The sequence below is a fragment of the Schistocerca americana genome, chromosome 11, assembly GCF_021461395.2.
Source record: "Schistocerca americana isolate TAMUIC-IGC-003095 chromosome 11, iqSchAmer2.1, whole genome shotgun sequence".
Taxonomy (NCBI): Eukaryota; Metazoa; Arthropoda; class Insecta; order Orthoptera; family Acrididae; genus Schistocerca; species Schistocerca americana.
In genome coordinates, this window is record NC_060129.1 from 197,988,668 (window position 1) to 198,012,738 (window position 24,071).

Sequence of the window (24,071 nt, forward strand, 5' to 3'; positions counted from 1 at the left end):
GACGAAAGGATGTGGGTTTTAAGGGAGAGGGTAGGGAGTCATTCCAATCCCGGGAGCGGAAAGACTTACCTTAGGGGGAAAAAAGGACAGGTATACACTCGCACACACACCCATATCCAACCGCACATACACAGACACAAGCAGACATTTGTAAAGGCAAAGAGTTTCGGCAGAGATGTCAGTCAAGGCGAAAGTACAGAGGCAAAGATGTTGTTAAATGACAGGTGAGGTATGAGTGGCGGCAACTTGAAATTAGTGGAGGTTGAGGCTTGGTGGGTAACGGGAGGAGAGAATATGTTGAAGGGCAAGTTCCCATCTCCGGAGTTCTGACAGATTGGTGTTAGTGGGAAGTATCCAGATAACCCGGACGGTGTAACACTGTGCCAAGATGTGCTGGCCGTGCACCAAGGCATGTTTAGCCACAGGGTGATCCTCATTACCAACAAACACTGTCTGCCTGTGTCCATTCATGCGAATGGACAGTTTGTTGCTGGTCATTCCCACATAGAGTGCGTCACAGTGTATGCAGGTCAGTTGGTAAATCACGTGGGTGCTTTCACACGTGGCTCTGCCTTTGATCGTGTACACCTTCCGGGTTACAGGACTGGAGTAAGTGGTGGTGGGAGGGTGCACGGGACAGGTTTTACACCGGGGGCGGTTACAAGGGTAGGAGCCAGAGGGTAGGGAAGGTGGTTTGTGGATTTCATAGGGATGAACTAACAGGTTACGAAGGTTAGGTGGACGGCGGAAAGACACTCTGGGTGGAGTGGGGAGGATTTCCTGAAGGATGGATCTCATTTCAGGGCAGGATTTGAGGAAGTCGTATCCCTGCTGGAGAGCCACGTTCAGAGTCTGATCCAGTCCCGGAAAGTATACTGTCACAAGTGGGGCACTTTTGGGGTTCTTCTGTGGGAGGTTCTGGGTTTGAGGGGTTGAGGAAGTGGCTCTGGTTATTTGCTTCTGTACCAGGTCGGGAGGGTAGTTGCGGGATGCGAAAGCTGTTTTCAGATTGTCGGTGTAATGGTTCATGGATTCAGGACTGGAGCAGATTCATTTGCCATGAAGACCTAGGCTGTAGGGAAGGGACCGTTTTAGTTTCACACGAGTTTAGTTATTGTGATATTTCGCGTGCTATCCAGCAACCTGCAAGTCGACACGTACCGGGGACAGGCGGTTGGCACACTGGGCCCGACAGAGGTTTCGAGGGGAGGGAGCGGAGGGCAGTCCCACTCTGTACGGCTGTCGGTGATGTTCTGCCCCAAACGTGAGCAGCCAGGCACACTTGCTTCCACACACCTCATATAATGGAGCCACAGTAATTGTTTCACTCCGTGCTAACTGCCAATTTTTAGAATCCGTTTTCCGTATTGCATCGAGGGAGGAAGATTGGGGGTCAACGTCTAGGATGACGGCAGTTCAAATTCCCGTCCGGCCTTATCTAGATTTTCTACAGTTTCCCTATACTGATTGGACGAGATACCGGCATAATCCTACAAAAATTATGCATTCGATTTCCTTTGACGGTTTTGTCATGCGCCTCATCTGTAATGTTCTTTTTACTGGTGAGGTGTTAAGCACTGATCTGTGTTTCTTCCTTCCCTCCGTCTTCTCTTTTAATCTGGCAGGAGGCCCGATAAAATGACATACGTATTTGATTGTATCGACGAATATCAGGTTTTGGATTGTCGACTCGTTGCTGGAGATTTTGAGCGTATTTAAATTGCAATGTTGTATTACGTTAATAGACTAGAGGGGAAAGATTAATCCTCTTTTCATTGCACAGTTTGAACGTGATTCGTCATTCGATTAATCCCGTTTTGTGTCAAAGAGTTTGTTACGTCTTCGTATCGAGTGACCGCTGCTGCTGCGAGGGAGATGTGACGTATTGGATGTTCGTTCTCGCACACGAGCGGACTTGAGAGTGCAGATCTGTGTGTATAGTAAAGAAAATAAAATTGTAAGAGAAATTAAAATCTGAAAACTGTAATTCAACTATTTACTCTTCTTTTATTACTCGTCCATTTCCATTTGAATTATCAGCATATAGTTATTTTAATTATTATTATTAAATACATCCCAAACTTTGTACCACAAATAATCCGATGTAAATGAGACTCGCTATATACTGACGTAGGTAAATATGTTAGTGAAAATTACTAGTGTAATCGAGAAGTATTACGCCGACAGTAGGATACGAAAAGTAGCCGTGTAGTAAAGTCGGATCGGTTTCGGGGAGGAGACCGAACACCGAGCTATTCGTTCCCGTCGGATTAGGGAAGGAAGTTGGGCGTGCCCTTTCGGCATTTGTCTGAAGCGATTTAGGGAAATCGTGGAAAACCTAATTCGGGATGGCCGGATGGTGGGTTTGAACCGTCATCCTCCCAAATGCCAGTCCAGTGTGCTAAGTGAAGATGTAGCAGCTGTTTTATAGTGGCAGCTTTCTTTCTGATTTAATTGATTAAGTGTAACTGGGACAAGCACAATAGAAATAAACAGTGGAGTGATAGTTTAACAGGGTACACAGATGAATGCGTTTCGTGTCCGTGAAGGTCCTCCTCCCCGATTAGACGTAGGGAGGGAGTGAGTGAATGAATGACTGGCGGACTGAGTTGGCTGTTCCCAGACACTGGCACCGCTGGACCTTAGTGGGAGTGCACTGCTGATGCACTTCACTCAGCCTACTGCACATATCTTTGCAGCTGAAATTACTGTCACACCTGGCAGTATCGTACATCTTTCTGCACAGTGTATTGTCATTCCTACTTGTGGCTGCCTCAGTCTGGGTCACGTCATATTGAGCCCCTCCGATTTCCTGACTGCGAAACTCGTTCCTCGTCAGCAGAGCTATCTGTTTCTCCCCTCCGACAGTTCCCTTTGTACTCCTCCGTTTGTTTTTTTTCCATTCTCACTGTAGTACCGACTTACATCTGCCGTAAGTTCACGGCGTTCTGTACATTCCTGCTTTTTTACGAATTCGGTGAACATCTTTGGCTGCCTTTGAATGTGCATTTATCTGCTTGTAGGTTTGTCTACTACAGTAATTTACCTCTTTCTTTTCCTATATAGCCAGTCACATCCTTAACGGACAGTATAATGATCTCAAATTTTGCAGGTGGCTTGTGATATTACTGATCGTAATATGCTGTAGAAACTCCTATTGCTTGCTCAGTATAACACATTGGTGCTTGGAACAATTTTAAATTATGAAGATGGCACTTTGGATGTTCAAATTTTTTGTATTATACATTTATTTTTACAGTGACCACCTAGCTGCTACTGAGCTCCATTACTTTCACAAAATATGTCAGCCACATACGTAGCGTCACAAAGTCTAGCGTCAGTAGACGAGTGTCACTGAAAGTAGCTTTTGTGACGATTTGAATGCGTGTGTTTGTATGCAAATATATCTAGTGGCGACTGACTGTGCTTGTTAATTACAGAATGACTGTTGCGAACTGTAAGAACATTACTGAATGCGTGCTTAACAGCAACTGAAAGTACTTTACAGTGGCTCAGAGGAGACTCATTCAATATTCACTATTAAAACGCTTAGTGTCTGTACAGATGTAACTCCATAAAGACTAAATGGAGACCAACAGGAGTGTAGTTTACAGAGCCAGTTTATACTTGAGTATAATTTGTTTTACATAATATTGAAATATAGAAGAATTACATTTTTAATAATGATGTGTTGTCTGTCCCTTTGTTGCCTGTCAGTACTTCTAAATTCCACCCCTTTCTATCCTTGTTTATTCTGTTTACACACACATTTTTCACTTCACTGGGCTGATGGTGCGTGCAAGTATAAACACTTTGATTTCTAGATCTCCTTTGTTGTTCAAAGGCTAAGTTTATATAATCTTTGGTGACAGCCGAAGGTTTTCTTTGGACAGACTGTATTTGCTTTTCCTTACTGTCGTACAGTTGTTAGGTTAGCAATTTTTTGTGTTTTCTAGTGTAGGTATGATGGTTAGGTCCTGTTTTATTGTCATGCACCCATTTTTGCTAAATCTGTGATCTACACACTCTCACCTGACTTAGGTAGACATTATGATTGTATTACCCTATAACAAATGTAGCATTAAAACTCAGTTATTTAGGTTGGGGTGTGGGGTACCCAACATGTCAATTACTGTGGGCATCAAATTATGTTGAGCCAAATCTGGGTATCTGATATGCTGCACGTTGTAGACAAAACATTTGAGTGTGGTCACGACACGATTTAAGTATGTATATGCAAAAATGAGAGCAACTCTGTTTACTTCTTTTCAGTTTCTGCACAAGTGTGAGCTGCCCGACAGCCTCGATACCACGCGGGATCCCCTGAGCATCGAGGAAGAGGTGAGTGCATCTTCACTTGGCTATTTTTCTCGTGTTGCTGTGGTTAATTACGCTGCATTCTGTTCATTGTTCAGCAGTTGAGTACCGTATTTACTCGAATCTAAGCTGCACTTTTTTTCCAGTTTTTGTAATCCAAAAAACTGCCTGCGGCTTAGAATCGAGTGCAAAGTAAGCGGAAGTTCTGAAAAATGTTGATAGGTGCCTTCACAACTAACTTCTGCCGTCAAATATATGTAGCGCTACACAGGCATGCTTTGCAGGCACAACGATAAATACTGGCGCCAAACCCTCTGTGTCAGTAAATAAATTAAAAGAAAAGGTAGAAGAATGTAAACATTATGCCGTGTATTCTTTCGTGTTTGCCGCCATCTCATTTAAATCCTGTCTGCCTAATAAACTACGAAACTGAAGTGAGACAACAGCAAATGCGGAAGAATATACATATTGTGTCATGTTTGTATTTGTATTATTCTTATGCCTAATAGTGATACAGTCAGAAATGAAGCACGACGACTGACTAGATTTTTTAAATCTGAGATGACTCTAATTTCTGTGCAGAATGTAATGTACTAAAGAGGCGTCTGCAAAGATTTTCAAATGGAGAAAAATTTTAGCTGAACTTTCGTTCAGAACAACTTCTATCAAACGCAGTCTATTATTTGGTTCTTGTTGATCATTTATCAAAGAAAGCAGCAGTGTAAGTAACAACAAATAGCAGTCTCTTGCCATTGTTTCGCTTAAGAGACAATTCCTCTCTCTCTCTCTCTCTCTCTCTCTCTCTCTCTCTCTCTCTCTCTCTCTCTCTCTCTTTTTATTGGAATCCCCTGTAGCACACACAAAAGCAAACCGTGCCACGAGTGGCAACAGGTCGTAAACAGTCATTATCAGAATGCAACAAACAATGCGTGACGCAGTGCAGTAATGCATTTTCGACTTAGAGTGACGTAAACACCTATAACAAAGAGAACGGCACTTATCAGATCAAAGCAAAATAAGCAATTGATTCAAACCAGATGAAGCACGTGAAAAAAAAAGGGTACCCGTACAAATAAGGACGGAGCGTGTGACACGTAGCAGGGGCTACTTGGTAAAGCTTAACGTTTAAGCTTACGACTCGAACCAAACTACTGTGGGTGTATCTTTATCCATTTGACCTAAATCGTGTGTCATGTTACAATGGACCAACTTTGTTTCTATTTGGAGGTACGGCTTAAAACTTTTCTCTCCCATTGAATTTAGAGTCTCAAATTTCAGGTGTGGCTTAGATTCGGGAAATAAGGTAGTTGAAGATTGGATTGAATTGAAGGCAGGTAGAAACTGTGTGATCGAGCAGGCTTTCACCCCAAAGTGTATCTTTCACATGCTGTGACTCTTTAGTAGTACTGTCCCGTTCTGTAAAACTGATAACAGGTACTGAACAAACTTAAACAAGTTCTGTAACCACAAAATAGTAACTGTATATGTCAGATCGGGAAGAGAGTAATCGTAGCGGTGTCGCTGTGTCAGTTTGGTGGTGTTATTACGGTTGTTGCTAATTGAAAGAACCTTAAACAAAGAAGGCTATTTGTGATGTATTATTATATTGTGCAGCCAATGTTTTAATATCTATGAAACTTATGTGCTGAAACTCTTACAAACTTAATGATTAGGTTCAGTCTTTGGGTTATGAAATAAGATTTCAAGTGGAAACTCTTCTCCATTCAGAATGATGTAAAGACAGTTGAGCTGAACTTATACCAGACACAGAGTGGCCAATCTACTCTTAGACACTGAGCTACAAGATTGGTCTGTGCTGTGGCAAACGACTACTTGTTGAGGAGGTACAGCTGTGGTCCACTACAATATGAGACACACCTTACATGTCGCGGTAGCCATTCCCTCGTTGTTTTCTTATTTTGAAATAAGTGCATTTAATTTATAAAGCTCAGAACACCAGAAGGGATTTATGATCCCTGTGCCAAAGTGTCAGTTCTGCTTTTGTAGAACGCCAGTGCAGGATGACTGCCCCGTGACAGGGAGCTGGGACTTGTCTCCGCACACTACTCCTCTTGCCGCTGGCGGTCAAAATTCTAGTTTGTCTACACTCGTGCTGTGTGTTAGCACGTAGTGTCCACACGCTACAGTATAACGATTGGGAAAGAAACCCCGTCATGTATTTCAGCTGTGCTACAATTCCTCCCCTAACATTTGAATAGAGTTATTTTCTGTTCCGAGTGGCTCGTCGGTTTTGTCTGCAGCAGTGTCAGGTGTGGGTTGTGTGACTATGAATTTCTCTTTGATTTCTCGTAATTTCACTGTAAAGTCATCTATATTACAGTACCAAAAGTTAACCCTGACCTAGTCATTACCATACTGTAGAAACTTTAACAAACAAAATCTAGTCTGCATGCCAAGATTCTTTAATTCTTTATAGCCCCGCCATTTATTTATGGTCAGAAATTATCATTTTTCCTGTTCATAGAGAAATGAAAGTGTATTGTGAGTACTAGACAGTTTTCTGGTATAAATGACAGACGCAGGCTTAGAATTGACGAAGAGACTCGATAACAGGCATTACAGGTGACGAGCGTTACCGTATCGTGTGTTTCTGTGTCGTGTTAAGTTTTGAGCCGTACGTTTTTGTGCAGGCTGAACCACAACTCCACTAACAACATTTCAGAGCTCGCTTAGGAATTTTTCTGAGAATTTTTGTATAAAGGGCACACGGCTTGTTACAGAGCCCGAAATGGCTCAGCACAGAAATGTGAATATATTTAGCGTAGTGAAAGTGCTATGCGCAAAAACCCCAATACATGCACACAGAAGAAGGAGAACAGTGCATTAAATAACAAAAAACCTGACCACTGAGCATAGTTTAGAATAAAGAGAAATTCGTCTGGTCCTAATAAGACTTTCGTTACAGTTGCAAAAGACTGTAATTAACCTATACAATTTATAGTTGCATATTGTTTGATTTGTTACTCCCATTTGTGTTTGCACCTGTATTGTACTTAAGATATCGGCACAACGGTGCAAATGTAGAGGATACGCCCTTTGGGAAAAGTTTGGTTCACAACGAGACACGTCCACTCGTAGTAACTGCCGTTGGCAACAGTAAAGCCCACTGTACTGTTGACCCTCAGGCTTGCATTCAGTCCTGCTCAGTTCTGCCTCGGGATTGCATTTCCGGCAGTGTCAGTCGTACGATAGCGGCGATACGTGGCAGCATCGATAGTTTTACCGATACCCACCTCGTGACGGGGGTCGTCGAATACTGTGGAAGAGCGGCAGGACTACACTGTTATTAGCCCACAGTGATTGCAATGATGTCACAGCACTTTTGTATCTGTGTGTGTTTGTGTTGTATGTTTTCGTGGTTGCATGCTATAGGCTTCTTGTGGAAATACTTTCACAGAAACATAAGTAAATCGAGTAAGAAAGAGAATAAATCAAAATTACGTTATTACGAGGATCCGGAAAAGTTCACATTTTGCGATAAATGTGAATTTAGATGCAAATTCTGCCTCAAAATGCAAAACTGCAAAATTTGCCTAATAAGACGCTCTACCGTATCTTCCTTCGCTGTCGGCGTTGTCGTGGTTACCGTGAGACACCGTTATACCAAGAGGAAAGGCGCGTCGATATTAGAGCATGAGATATGATGACCTTAAGCCATTGACAACACACAACGATCACGGTAGCACCTGATTCCAGAATAGCTGCAGTAGTTAAGATCTACGAACTATCCCCTGTTGACCAGGTCCCCAAAACTTAACTCGTAACGAGATCCCTTCAAAGCAAATTGTCATAACGATCGTCTATAAAGGCTTCGTACAACGAGAATAAATGTTACGGTTTATGGAATAATAACAGATACGACCAAACTGTCTTGTCTCTTCTGCTTTATTTAACATAACTTCGTTCACAGTTTCATTTCGCATTCACCACTCATTCACCGAAACCCTTTGATGAACAGTTTTGGTTGCTTAACACCAACAGTCAATGATAATGATACAGCTTTTCTCATTTTTATAAATTGAGGCCCGCTCTCCGCGATATAATTTAAAATAAAAAACGGTCTCAATACCGCGTCCCTCGTGAGATGCGAATAGACTTATCCCGGAATTGACCGCCCTGTAGGTGTACTCAATTTAATGACCACACTTCACTGTCCGCTATTTCGCGTAACTGAATGTCCATTTGTTAGTCTGATTATACACTGTAGCTATTTAAAATTCGCCCCTATATTTTTCACAACGCACAATTAGCACTTCGTTACTTGTTTTATTTTTTTTTTTCTTCTTCTTCTAAGAGTAAACGGAAAAAAAAGACGCCGTATCATCGGCTTAGTCGATATAAAGCAAAACACCTTAATATGCCCAATTTTACCTCTTCTTATAGGATCGGCTACCTTACTCATTAATTTATTACATATTATTTCCAATAACGCTAAACAGGTATCGCCGTTATATTTTAATTGTATTCAAAAGCATGTTACTACTATTATGACCGACCAAATCATAACAAATCGCGCGGCGTGCGTTTTTAACGATAACTTTACGCTATTCAAGTTCCGTTACAGCTGTCTTGACTCGTAATGTTACAACGCTATTTCGTAGTGAATTGTACGTGGGTGAACTACTTTATGGCTCGAAATTTTCTGTACATAAATATTGAAAATGTAACCAGTTTTCAGTTACTGGAAAGTTTGGGAAGATGATGTGCATAAGAACTGTTTGTAAAATAAAAAGTGCACAAACATAATGACGCATCAGTGTGCTCGATGCTCTGGTGCGGCACCAATTGTGAGAGGTCGAAAGTTTGTTTAAAATGCGTGACACATAATGCATTTTAGAACAAAGTAATTGTGTGTGTGTGTGTGTGTGTGTGTGTGTGTGTGTGTGTGTGTGCGTGTGTGTGTGTTCATTAGTTTGTCAAAGTTCAGAAGCTGACATAAGGCTGTCACTTAATGTGCCAATTTTAGGTGGCAGCTCTTTCGAACTGCAGTCACCTCAAGTAATGCTAGAGGTCGGGTCCAAACTGCCCCGTTACGGTACTCAAACAGTCTCGACGAGAAATTTCGCAGTAGCCATTCCCTCGTTGTTTTCTTATTTTGAAATAAGTGCATTTAATTTATAAATCTCAGAACACCAGAAGGGATTTATGATCCCTGTGCCAAAGTGTCAGTTCTGCTTTTGTAGAACGCCAGTGCAGGATGACTGCCCCGTGACAGGGAGCTGGGACTTGTCTCCGCACACTACTCCTCTTGCCGCTGGCGGTCAAAATTCTAGTTTGTCTACGCTCATGCTGTGTGTTAGCACGTAGTGTCCACACGCTACAGTATAACGATTGGGAAAGAAACCCCGTCATGTATTTCAGCTGTGCTACAATTCCTCCCCTAACATTTGAATAGAGTTATTTTCTGTTCCGAGTGGCTCGTCGGTTTTGTCTGCAGCAGTGTCAGGTGTGGGTCGTGTGACTATGACGGTTCACAAAATGTCGACCTTAATATTCTGCAGAAGTTTTAATTATTGAATTGGCCGGGAAAAGAAAAATAATGTTACAAACACATTAGTTAAGAGAACAACTCTGTTGGCTGGTGGGAAAATGCTGCCGCTCCGTAACAGATTGTCATTTGTTGAAAGTATGAATACAGCCAAAAGAAGAAAACAAAACCTGATGAAATTTCGGCAAAAGCATATGTTCCAATCAACAGTCGATTGTTTTAACAGTCGATTGTAATTGTCTTCACTTGTGTAGTGTGGCAACCTATTAAATTTGTCCATCAAATCATTTACTACTACTACTACTACTACTACTAATAATAATAATAATAATAATAATAATAATCCCCGTGGAGGCCCGGGAAAAGAATAGGCCTCCGGTATGTTCTGCCAGTTGTAAAAGGCGACGAAAAGAACAAACCACTAATAGGGCTAACCCCCCTTTTAGTGTGATTAGTTGGTTCAAGACAGAACTAAAGAAGCCTCGGACAAGCGCCGTCATGGTCGGGGACGACGCTTGAACCCTATGCCCGCCCACAGTGGTAACGACACTGCTAGCCAACTGGAAAATGATTTAAATCCAAATAGAGGTGTTTTGCAGGATATGCTTCCTGCAACCACCCTAGAAGGAAAACAAAGACAGAGGATGAGATGGTCAGATGAAGTTAATCGACACCTCATGTTCTGTTATTACCAAGCAACAAACCTAGGAACCAACACAACTGGATACAGATCACAAGTATACACAACATTTATTACCAGATACCCAGAATTAAAATTTTTAACAGAACAACGACTAGCTGATCAGATCCGTGTAATAATCAAAAATAACAGGATACCCCAGTCAGAATTAGAAAACATCAAACAACAAGTACAACAAATACTGGAACAAAATAATGTGCAATCAGAAGAAGAAGAAAATACAGTAATGGACTCAAACATCCCAGAGCAAACAAACAAAGAACAACACCCATCAATTAAACAATCGGAGGAAAACGAAATCTTAAGACAGCCACCAGAACAAGCACAAATAGAACACAAAGTGACACACATGTTAGATATGGAAGAAAAATTTCAGCTGACATATATAGAATACAAAGACACAAATACAGACATTAGACCATTCTTGCATAGACCACCAAATAACCCACAAGTCGAAACAACAATAAAAACTATCAACACAATCATACACAACAAAATAAATGAAAACACAACTATGGAAGAGTTACAACTACTGGTTTATATAGGAGCACTCACTACACTAAATATACACACTAGGCAGAGATCAGAACCAACCAACACACAGAAGAAACCCACAAAACCAGCATGGCAACACAGGCTACAGATCAAAATAGAAAAACTGAGAAAAGACATCGGACAGCTAACACAATTTATAAGAAATGAAATCTTGGAAAAAAAACGAAAAAGGTTAGGTAAAATCTCACAACAAGAAGCGACAGAGCAATTAGACGAAAAGAAGCAGAAATTACAAGCATTAGCCAAACGACTCAGAAGATACAAAAAAAGTGAAAATAGAAGGAAACAAAACCAAACATTCAACACAAACCAAAAGAAATTTTACCAGACAATAGATAACACACACATTAAAATAAACAATCCACCAAACATAACAGACATGGAACACTTCTGGAGCAACATATGGTCAAACCCGGTACAACATAACAGGCATGCACGGTGGATACAAGCAGAAACAGACACATACAAGATGATACCACAAATGCCTGAAGTGATAATTTTGCAACATGAAGTCACCCAAGCAATTAATTCTACTCACAATTGGAAAGCCCCTGGAAATGATAAAATAGCAAATTTCTGGTTAAAGAAGTTCACCTCAACACATTCACATCTAACTAAATTATTTAACAGTTACATTGCAGACCCATACACATTCCCTGATACACTTACACACGGAATAACATATCTGAAACCTAAAGATCAAGCAGACACAGCGAACCCAGCTAAATATCGCCCCATAACATGCCAACCAACAATATACAAAATATTAACTTCAGTCATTAAACAGAAATTAATGACACATACAACACAGAACAAAATTATAAATGAAGAACAAAAAGGCTGTTGCGAAGGAGCACGAGGATGTAAAGAGCAACTGATAATAGATGCAGAGGTGACATATCAAGCTAAAACTAAACAAAGGTCGCTACACTACGCATACATTGATTACCAAAAAGCTTTTGATAGTGTACCCCACTCATGGTTACTACAAATATTGGAAATATACAAAGTAGATCCTAAATTGATACAGTTCCTAAACATAGTAATGAAAAATTGGAAAACCACACTTAATATACAAACAAATTCAAATAATATCACATCACAGCCAATACAGATTAAGCGTGGAATATACCAAGGAGACTCATTAAGTCCTTTCTGGTTCTGCCTTGCCACTATCCAACATGCTAAATAATACAAATTATGGATACAATATTACTGGAACATACCCACACAAAATCACACATTTGCTATACATGGATGATCTAAAACTACTGGCAGCAACAAATCAACAACTCAACCAATTACTAAAGATAACAGAAGGATTCAGCAATGATATAAGTATGGCTTTTGGAACAGACAAATGTAAGAAAAATAGCATAGTCGAGGGAAAACACACTAAACAAGAAGATTACATATTGGATAACCACAGCGACTGCATAGAAGCGATGGAAAAAACGGATGCCTATAAATATCTAGGATACAGACAAAAAATTGGAATAGATAATACAAATATTAAAGAAGAACTAAAAGAAAAATATAGACAAACACTAACAAAAATACTGAAAACAGAATTGACAGCAAGAAACAAGACAAAAGCTATAAATACTTATGCTATACCAATATTGACCTACTCATTTGGAGTAGTGAAATGGAGTAACACAGACCTAGAAGCACTCAATACACTTACACGATCACAATGCCACAAATATAGAATACATCACATACATTCAGCAACAGAAAGATTCACATTAAGCAGAAAGGAAGGAGGAAGGGGATTTATCGACATAAAAAACCTACATTATGGACAGGTAGACAATTTAAGAAAATTCTTTATAGAACGACCAGAAACTAGCAAAATACACAAAGCAATCACTTATATAAATACTTCGGCTACACCACTGCAACTTCATAACCACTTCTACAACCCTTTAGATCACATAACATCAACAGATACGAAGAAAGTAAATTGGAAAAAGAAAACACTTCATGGCAAGCACCCGTATCATCTAACACAGCCACACATCGATCAAGACGCATCCAACACATGGCTAAGAAAAGGCAATATATACAGTGAGACGGAAGGATTCATAATTGCAATACAGGATCAAACAATAAACACCAGATATTACAGCAAGCATATTATTAAAAATCCCAATACCACAACGGTTAAATGCAGACTTTGTAAACAACAAATAGAAACAGTAGATCACATCACAAGCGGATGTACAATACTAGCAAATACAGAATACCCCAGAAGACATGACAATGTCACAAAAATAATACATCAACAGCTTGCCTTACAACATAAACTTTTAAAACAACACGTTCCTACATACAAGTATACACCACAAAATGTACTGGAGAATGATGAATACAAATTATACTGGAACAGAACCATTATAACAGATAAAACAACGCCACATAGCAAACCTGACATCATACTCACCAATAAAAAGAAGAAATTAACACAACTAATCGAAATATCCATACCCAATACAACAAATATACAAAAGAAAACAGGAGAAAAAATTGAAAAATACATCCAACTGGCTGAGGAAGTCAAAGACATGTGGCATCAGGATAAAGTTGACATCATACCAATTATACTATCAACTACAGGAGTCATACCACACAATATCCACCAGTACATCAATGCAATACACCAAACTTATATATACAACTGCAGAAATCTGTAATTATTGATACATGTTCAATTACCCGAAAGTTCCTAAATGCAATATAACACGTACCGTACAGTTAAAAGGAAGTCACGCTTGATCAAGGTCCGCATCCGTTTCCATTCTTAACCAGACATAATGTCTGAGACTGGAAAGAGAAATAATAATAATAATAATAATAATAATAATAATAATAATAATAATAAATAAAAATTAATAAATAAATAAAAAATAAATAAATAATAATAAGTAAGTAAATAAATAAATAATAGATGCAAATTTTACCAAAAATAGATTCTACATTTTCCAGTCCCTAATTATTACTCTGTAACAAGCCACTGGAGATGAAAATACTCAGAAGATATCTCTAAATAACCTTCAAAATTTTGTCAGTGGGGTTTAGGTGGAACCTAGATCATCAGTTATAACTAGTTGCAGATCCTGTGTTGCCTATGCTAGATAATTGTAGAACAGCCTTTTGTGTGACTTCTTCTTTCTATCTTTCTTCTCCCCACCCTCCGCTGTCCCCCCTCCCTCATGGGGTTATTTTGTAGGTTATTTTGAATGCCAAAATAGACTCATAAAATGGATGCTATTATTACTGCTTTCTATATAGCTTGAGGCATTGTAGGACATTTGAAATATTAAACTCCCACGCGGAAAGTGTCTGCTTATCGATAGCCAATTTGCAAGTAAATAGTTTGGAACTATAGCAAACAAGAAACAGTATTATTTACTACTTTAAAAATAGGGGACTTTGAGCACCCATCACTGTTTGTAATCAGTTATTTGGCATATTTACTAGTACTGAGACACTGACTCCTGACGTACAGAATTTTATTTCGGCTTCAGTGTTTAAGAAATAGGATAAAGTGGCAGTTGTCTTAGGAAGCGATGATATTTATTTAAAGGAAAATTGTTTAGGGATGATTTAATTCAAATATTATGGGGAAATTAAACTCTGAAAGAGAGCAAGAGAAAAATGATCGTCCGTCTGCCTCTGTACGAGCCCTAATTTCTGTTACCTTATCTCCGTGATCTTTACACAGAATGTATGTCAGTGGCAGTAAAATCGTTTTGCAGTCAGCTGCAAATGCCAGTTCTCTAAATTTTGTCACTAGTGTTCCTCGAAAAGAACGTCACTTTCCCTTCAGGGATTTCCACTCCAGTTCCCGAACGATCTCCATAATATTTGCATGTCGATCGAATGAAGTGATAACAGACCTAGCATCCTGCCTCTGAATTGCTTCAATATTTTCCTTTAAAACGACCTGGTGGGGATCCCAAACACTCCAGCAGTTCTCGAAAATGGTTTGTACTAGTGTCCTATACACTGTCTCCTTGACTGGTGGACCACACTTTCCTAAAATTATCCCAATAAGCTAAAGTCAACCATTCATCCGCTACTACCATCCTTATTTGCTCGTTCCTTTTCATTGTGTTCCATAAGGTTACAGCTGAATATATAATCGACGTGCTGCGTTTTAACATTACGAGATTCTTTTTTCTATTCATCTGCATTTACTTACATTTTTCTACATTTAAGGCGAGCTGCCGTCCATCACGCAACTAGAAATTTTTCCGAGGTCATCTTGTATCCTCGTACAGTTCCTCACTGAAGATACTGTCCCGTATACCACAGCATCGACAGGAAACAGCTGCAGATTTGCAGCTCACCCTGTCCATCAGATCACTTAAGTAAAATCGAACAATGGAAAATCCGGTACAAGCTGACAGTCGGTCTGTCGACCGAGTAGCCCGGAGTGGAGCTGCGACTACGGCCGGGTGCCGGAGGTCGGGAAATGGCTCGCGTATCTCGCGGCAGACAAATATCTGCGGGCTCTCGACAACCGCGTGACCTGCGGACGCGAGCTAGTGCCAGACGGCAGTGCGGTGCCGTTACTGTACGGGCTCCCCACAGACGGTGACAGTGGTTCTCGTTAGCACCCGGTAGCATTAATCCTGCGAACGTAACATTTGTAATCGGCACCGAACCCGGACACGCGATATACTGGCTCGGTGCAAAAACGGTCTCCGAAGGAGTCGTGTCGCGGGCCGCGGGGCGGCAACTCGCGGGATACGCGCGTCGTGTCGGAACGGTCGCGGTCCGACGCGCGGGGGCCCGGCTCTGTATATACTACACTGGCAGATGCTTGTCTGCTCTTTGTAGCAAAAAATATGTTCCCAGCCTTCTCGATGGATTTATTAATTTGAGTAACGGTCGTCACTTCAGTGACATTTTGATCACTAATCCCTATTTCTATACTGACACCTCCAGTAATGTGTATGACATAATATCTCCTGAAATGCGCCTCATATTTTGCAGGTACATTCAGTTATATATGCAGCTACTGTCTGAAAAGTATTATGGGAGTAGAATTGGTACTAAAAAAGAATAATAAAATAAAAAAAATATGTCTGATGCCGCAGTTTTATTGCACGAACAGCAAAAATGTAGTAAGCGATAAACTTTTTTCTTTTCATTTTGTGTGGTGTGTCAGTGAGAAGTAGTTTTGTAAATTATGTTTAAAGTGTGTTGGAAGTTAGTAAGTAGTCTTACTGTGAAATACTGGCTGAATCGAGTCTGGGTATTTGCACACCACTAGTTATGCTGCCTCGAGACAGGCTGACAGTTTCTGTAATACTTGGCCTATTCTGTTAAACATTTAACATAAGAAGTGTGGATTATGATAACATTTAAAAATTTTTAATTTGACCAGTAATCGTATGAAATATTGGAAATCAAATTTTTGTTGTCCCCGGAATGCACTAGATATGCAGCTGCAAGTGGTACCGTGTTCCAGTTTCTGGGACAATCACTCGGCAATACAGATACGTCGCTGGCCGATACACACAGTCGACTCCGAACACGGAGCCCTCATGTCCCAAAAAACTGTTCTGATCATTAGTACAATCTGTAACAAAGTGAGGTAACATTATTATTTGCACTTTTAAACAATTCAGGATTGTATATTACAATTGTCAGTCACTTCTGCAGTGGCCGTATTTGATGCTGTGCACGTCCTCTGGCATTCGTGGGCTGCTCTCCGGCATTTAAATGATTAATGGAAAATCTCATATTAAGATGTGAAACAAATACTAACAAAGAGATAGAGGGGCTGGCCAGTACTTACCTCAGCTCAGTACAGCTGATAGATACACAAAACAGAACAGAAAATTTACGTTCCTAGCTTTCGGAACTTTGTTCCTTCGTCAGGGTGGAGAGAGGGGAAAGAAAGGGAAGAAGAGAAAGTGGATTCAGTAACTCACAACCCGGGTTATGAAGCAACAGGGAAAGGTTTTACCTTTTTACCTTTCCCTGTTGCTTCATAACCTGGGTTGTGAGTAACTGAATCCACTTTTCCTGCACGCACGCGCGCGCGTGCACACACACACACACACACACACACACACACACAGTGTGCTGATGTTAGTCATACTTCAACAGCATGAATGCAATTAGTGCATGCATCAAAGCTTAGACTGCCATTAGATAGAAAGACAGAAATCTCCATGTCATGACCATATTTTTCACATATATATTCACTGAAGAATCACAGTGATCAAAATTAATTTAATTAAATGATTTTTTTTGTTATTGGCTTGTTACAGGGTGGTGCACTTGGTAATGATCCTCTTCCCATTTGTGATCTGCAGAGAATTAAGAAAGAGGTATGTGGCTGCTAACATCAAGTTCTGTTAATTCTTTGCTTGCCTCACAATCAGTAATGTTGCTGGCTGCTACTTAGCTTCGAGATACCTGTGCGGATGTCAGTGCTGATAATGTTGTCTGTGACGAGTACGTTCCTCACTCGACACACGACACTGTTTGTATACCCTGCCGGGCCTGGTAGCAACACTAATGCACTCTAGTGGCTGTTCTTCCTGTCACAGAGGATTGCAGCTTTTAATCATTTGCAGACCCTCCAATGGTGCACAAGCGGACAAAGTTACTAATGTAGACACGAGCCGTGTCTTCCAACTGCTTCACATTTGGTCAGGCAGTGTAGTTTCCAATTCTAAATGAACAACAGAAAAGCACACAGACATTCACCAAGTGAAACGTCCATTGAGATTTATGTTCTTTGCATTTAAGGGAATTGAGATACTTTTAACCACTGGCATCCATTTCTGAAATGATTTTTTTAAATTGGACCAAAGAATGTGTTTTTTTTTTAACATTTTTTTATGTGACTGCACTGAAGCATCATATGAGAATAAGTCAATTATTATCCTCAATGTAGTTATAGTTTTGTTTATTTTGATAGTACTGTAGTTTTACGTCGATGACGCTTACTTTATTTGTTGTTATATCTTTGCAATTTTCAAGCTGCTATGTTAGTTTCTTTATAACTGTCGTGCTGTTAATCGTGGCTGCTCCGCTGTCTGTCTGCACCAAAGAAGTGCAACGTTCAGTGATCCATCTTTTGTTGTCAGAAGGCGTGTCAGCGACCGAAATTCATTGAAGACTTTCGGTACAGTAGGGTAACAGTGTTTAGCCACAACGGAGTGTCCACGAACGGATTGAAAAATTCCGAAATGATTGCACGAGGATTACGCACGATGAAGGAGCCGGACGACCGTTTACCACCACAAATGAAGAAACCACTGAGCATTCACACGAAATGATTCTTTTAGACAGATGATTAACTGTTGACACACATCGTCTGCAAATTAGTCAACGGTTCTGCCTACAAAATCATCCACAACAGACTTGGGTTTCATAAAATTTGTGCAAGATGGGTCCCAAAACAACTCACACAGTTGCATAAATAAATGCACTTAGACATCTGCAAAAAACATTTGGATCGCTACGGTAACTTCTTAGACGGGTCTGTTACTCGTGTCAGAACACGGACCCGTCATTCCGAGCAGGAGAGTAAATGGCAGGATATGGAAGGTAAACTGATGCTTACGGTTTTTTGGGACGTATGAGGTCCAATGCTGGAACATTAAGGAGAGAGAGAGAGACACAACAATAAACAATGTACGAGGGCAGTTCAATAAGTAATGCAACACTTTTTTTTCTGAAACGGGGGTTGTTTTATTCAGCATTGAAATAAACCAGGTTATTCCCCAATCTTTTAGCTACACAACACTATATTTCAACGTAATCTTCATTTGATGCTACGGCCTTACGCCACCTTGAAATGAGGGCCTGTATGCCTGCACGGTACCATTCCACTGGTCGATGTCGGAGCCAGCGTCGTACTGCATCAATAACTTCTTCATCATCCGCGTAGTGCCTCCCACGGATTGCGTCCTTCATTGGGCCAAACATATGGAAATCCGACGGTGCGAGATCGGGGCTGTAGGGTGCACGAGGAAGAACAGTCCACTGAAGTTTTGTGAGCTCCTCTCGGGTGCGAAGACTTGTGTGAGGTCTTCCGTTGTAATGAAGAAGGAGAAGTTTGTTCAGATTTTTGTGCCTACGAACACGCTGAAGTCGTTTCTTCAATTTCTGAAGAGTAGCACAATACACTTCAGAGTTGATCGTTTGACCACGGGGAAGGACATCAAACAGAATAACCCCTTCAGCGTCCCAGAAGACTGTAACCATGAGTTTACCGGCTCAGGGTATGGCTTTAAACTTTTTCTTGGTAGGGGAGTGGGTGTGGCGCCACTCCATTGATTGCCGTTTTGTTTCAGGTTCGAAGTGATGAACCCATGTTTCATCGCCTGTAACAATCTTTGACAAGAAATTGTCACCCTCAGCCACATGACGAGCAAGCAATTCCGCACAGATGGTTCTCCTTTGCTCTTTATGGTGTTCGGTTAGACAACGAGGGACCCAGCGGGAACAAACCTTTGAATATCCCAACTGGTGAACAATTGTGACAGCACTACCAACAGAGATGTCAAGTTGAGCACTGAGTTGTTTGATGGTGATCCGTCGATCATGTCGAACGAGTGTTCGCACGCTCCGCCATTGCAGGAGCCACAGCTGTGCACGGCCGGCCCGCACGCGGGAGATCAGACAGTCTTGCTTGACCTTGCGGCCATGATGACACACGCTTTGCCCAACGACTCACCGTGCTTTTGTCCACTGCCAGATCACCGTAGACATTCTGCAAGCGCCTATGAATATCTGAGATGCCCTGGTTTTCCGCCAAAAGAAACTCGATCACTGCCCGTTGTTTGCAACGCACATCCGTTACAGACGCCATTTTAACAGCTCCGTACAGCGCTGCCACCTGTCGGAAGTCAATGAAACTATACGAGACGAAGCGGGAATGTTTGAAAATATTTCACAAGAAATTTCCGGTTTTTTCAACCAAAATTGGCCGAGAAAAAAAATGTGTTGCATTACTTATTGAACTGCCCTCGTACATTACAGTAAGATGCTTACTGCCAGGCTGAAGCCTGCAATTCGAAGAAATGCCAAGGATTACTGTCAAAAGGTGTGGTGTCGTTGCACGACAATGCCGTCCGCATACTGCTGCCCACACTGCTGAAACGCTCCAGAAACTCAAATCTGAAGTACTGGATCATCCTCCATATAGTCCTGATCTTGCCCCCTTCTGACTATCACCCGTTCGGTCCACTCAAACAGGCATTAAGGGGCCGTCGATTTGCCGCGGACGAAGCAGTGATCAGCTGAGAACCTTCTTCTGTGACAGCATCAGGAAGCTCGTTCAATGATGAACCGAATACATTGAAATATGAGGAGAGTATGTCGAAAAATGATGTTCTTGTAAGTTTCCTACTTGATTACAAAAAAATTTTGTAACTACTTTGCGGATGATAATTGACTTACCCTCATATTAGCATAGTTTACATACAGGACCTGTAGTATGTCTCTCAGCTTAAGTAAACTACGCTGAGATGACAAAAGTCCTGGGAGACCTCTTAATGTGGTGTAGGACCTCTTCGTGTCTGCCACAGGGCAACATTTCACGGACTCGGCAAGTCATCAGAAGTCCCGCGCGGAAATACTGAGCCGTGCTGGCTCTGTGGTCGTCCATAATTACGAAAAGTGTAGCAGGTGCAGGATTTTGTGTGTAAACTGACCTCTCAGTTGTGCCCCGTAAATGTTTGACGGGATTCGCATCAGGCGATCTGGGTAGCCGAACCGTTCGCCCAAATTCTCCTCGACTTTCCTCGATCGCAAACAGTTGTGGCCTGGTCACGTAGTGCTCGGCCATTTGTAAAAATTCCATTGTCGTTTTGGAACGTGAAGTCCGTAAATGGCTGCAGATGGTCTACAAGTAGTTCTGTCGGACCAGAGGACTCTGTCCATTCCGTGTAAACACAGCCCACGACATTACGGAGCCACCACCGGCTCGCACCGGTGCCTCGTCGACAACTCGGGCCCACGGCGTCGTGAGGTCTTCGCCTCAATCTGACGCTACCGTCAGCTCTTACCGACTGAAATTGGGACTCGTGTGATTCTGTTTACAGAGGCAATCGTGTCAGTCGTCTGTCGCCGTAGCCCACCGCTGCCAAAGTTCGCCACAGTGTCCTAACAGGTACATTCGTTGTACGCCCCGCATTTGTTTCTGCAGTTATTTGACACAGTACGGCTTGTCAGTTAACACTGACAACACTGCGCAAATGCTGCTGCTGTCAGTCGTTAGGTAAAGGCTATCAGCCACTGTATTGTCTGTGGTGAGAGGTAGTATCTGAAATTTGGTATTCTCGGCACACTCTCGACACTGTGGATCTCGGAATATTGAACTGCGTAACGATTTTCAAAATGGAATGCCCCGTGCGTCTAGCCACAACTACCGTACCGTGTTCCGAGACTGTCGGTTTGTGTCGTGTGGCCGTAATCGCGTCAGAAACCTCTTCGTGTGAATCACCCGAGTACAAATGACAACTCCACTCGTGCACAACTCTTTTATACCTTATACTACTGTCATCTGTATATCTGCATATTGCTATCCTGTGACTTTTTTCACGTCAGTGTGTATTCCGATGCAGTGTCGGCTCGTTTTAGAGTATGACGTAGAAAGTAATTTTGCGTCATTTTTGTTCACATTTTGTAACACATTTCCAAAATTTGAGAGATCTTAATGTGAATGATTAACATAATTAAATTTCATGTAGCAAAATCCATTCTGTGTATGTAATACCCTTCATTCCACGTCAGGATTGCTTGGGAAAAGAAACTAACTGCTCACCCACCAATGCAGATTTTTACCATTTAAAGAAGTTTTGAATTGGATGTGTTTTTTCTCTGTGTATAGTATCTCCTGCCCCTTTCCTTGGAAATGAGAACCAAAAATTGTGTGGAAATATGTGGAAAAATGCACTTATAGCTTCAGTTAACAGTAACGATTTTCCTTTTTCCAGGTTCTTGAAGAAGATCCAGTAGCAGTCTCAGGGTTCGGTGTCCTTATTAAACAGGACCCAGACTTATATTTAGGAGTGGATGCAACTGAGAATAAAGTAAGTTTTCACATATTTATCAGATTTTCCCAAAGAACTGTAATTGGGGGATGTAATTATTACTGCTTGCATAATGACACACCTGCCTCCACGGTAGCTTTGAGTGGCAGACATGCCGGGTAACTCCGACAGACTCAGCAGGGTACAGCTGTGGACTGCTGGGTGTCACGGGTCCTTCGGGACTGTAAGCTTTGGATATGCTTTAGTAACAAATATACAGAGCTGTGGAACATTGTGTTTCCCAGTAGCAGAGATTTTTTTCTTAAGTAAGGAAGGAGTAGAAAATGTGAAGAATGTTTTGAAAAGAACAAATGGGAATTTTGAGAAGACTAACATGTTCTTATTGACTTCCATTCGTTTTGTCACTTTCCAATGGTGGAACAGTTTGTTAGCTTTAGGGTAAAATCCATGAATCTTTGACCTGATGATTGTGAACTCACCTTCTCGGCACTCGTATTCACTCGATCTCAAAGATTTTGTACACATCTAGGACGCTAATAGGCACCAGATCTGTCCCCACAAACCATCAGCCTGTAATTTCGAGGTACTGTGTGACCTATGTATAGACATTTAGTGCCACAGTACTCTGGAAACTTATTGTGACTTGCCGAATCCGTACCACGCAAAACCACTGCCGAAGTGTAGTCCAGAGTTGGACAAGCGTGCTACAAAAGGAGATGGTGATAATGTTTTGGACCGTCAGTGTACAGTTATATTGCTAGTCTCCTTCAGATCACCAACAAAGGTTGCAGACAAATGTATTTCGCAGAAAAGTTCATCCCTTCGAGTCGGCCAAGAGCCGTCTGACATGTCACAACTAATGAAATCGTCACTTTGAAAAAGAAGCTCGTGATAAGGTGGGGGATGGGTTGCCAGTCTTTCTTACTGTGCTGCACTGGTTCCGAGAGGCAAATCAGACAACACGAGCAGACACTACAGGGTTATTAAAGTCTACCCACAGGCAACGAGTAGCCCCAAATCAGCTTCACAACAATTGCCGTATCAACTCTTTGGTGCAAGAAAAAGAGGTGAGAAATTGAATGAAAACTCTCCACTAAGGATATTTCCATTTTACAGTGAACAAAAATGGGTTCAGACTGCTTGGAGCACAGAGCTTTTTGATTCTGTTTACCAAAATGCATTGCAAGTATCTGATACCTCTGTGTTAAGGTGCTCTGTTTAGCCTCCACAAGGACAACTTTAGTGAGCAGAAGCCTAAAGGCGTGGTTCCCGTCTTTGTAGATGGTGCTAGCCCCTCTTTTTCTCCCACCTTCTTGCAGCTAAGATCCCAGCAGTGACTGGAATACCCCAGTGAGTTAGAAGACAGGTGGCTGTTCCCTCTGCCTGTTGCATTGTAAAGAGGCCCTCTCCCTAGATTCGTCACATAGCGACCTCTCCCATTTCTCAGCCGACGTCGGGGGATTCAATTGCAGCCGGTGTGATGTGCCCCATTGGCCTAAACTGTCGAGAGCCCCTTCTGGACAGTGTCTCAGAATGCCCCGCACACGGAGCAGCACTGCCAGGGGTAGATGGCCACGTATTGTTCCACGGTCTTATCCTCGCTCACACACACACTATTCGTTGCCAAAAGATTAACTATTCACACTCCGATGCTCACTTCCGTATTTGTATATACTACTAGATGTATCCAAAATAAAGCCAACAGGTACTGAACCAAATTGGGCAGCAGCCTGATATGTGCCGGAGTGGAATCCAAATTTGGTCGGATCACTTTGCGTCAGACTCCACCCCACTGTCGACCCGTCTGTGGCAGAGTCTTCCGAACGCAGTCGGGCCTACGTGCTCTGTGAAAGTTTGTCACAGCCGTCTGCCGAGGGTCGTGCAGCACTCAGATAGATCGGTGGCACCGTCTTCGACATAGGTACGTGGCCTGAGGTTTTCCTCTATCAGAGAACAGGAA

At 41.7% G+C, this 24,071-nt stretch overlaps 1 protein-coding gene across 1 annotated transcript in view; it reads left to right on the forward strand.

Annotated features, from left to right (window-relative positions):
- The window catches only part of LOC124554059, a 102,168-nt gene that overhangs the window by 72,609 nt on the left and 5,488 nt on the right, over window positions 1-24,071 (forward strand). Inside the window, exons 10-12 of the mRNA XM_047128100.1 lie at window positions 4,273-4,341; window positions 17,372-17,431; window positions 22,055-22,150. Of these exons, the coding sequence (XP_046984056.1) occupies window positions 4,273-4,341; window positions 17,372-17,431; window positions 22,055-22,150 (225 nt within the window). The remainder of the gene's footprint in view (window positions 1-4,272; window positions 4,342-17,371; window positions 17,432-22,054; window positions 22,151-24,071) is intronic.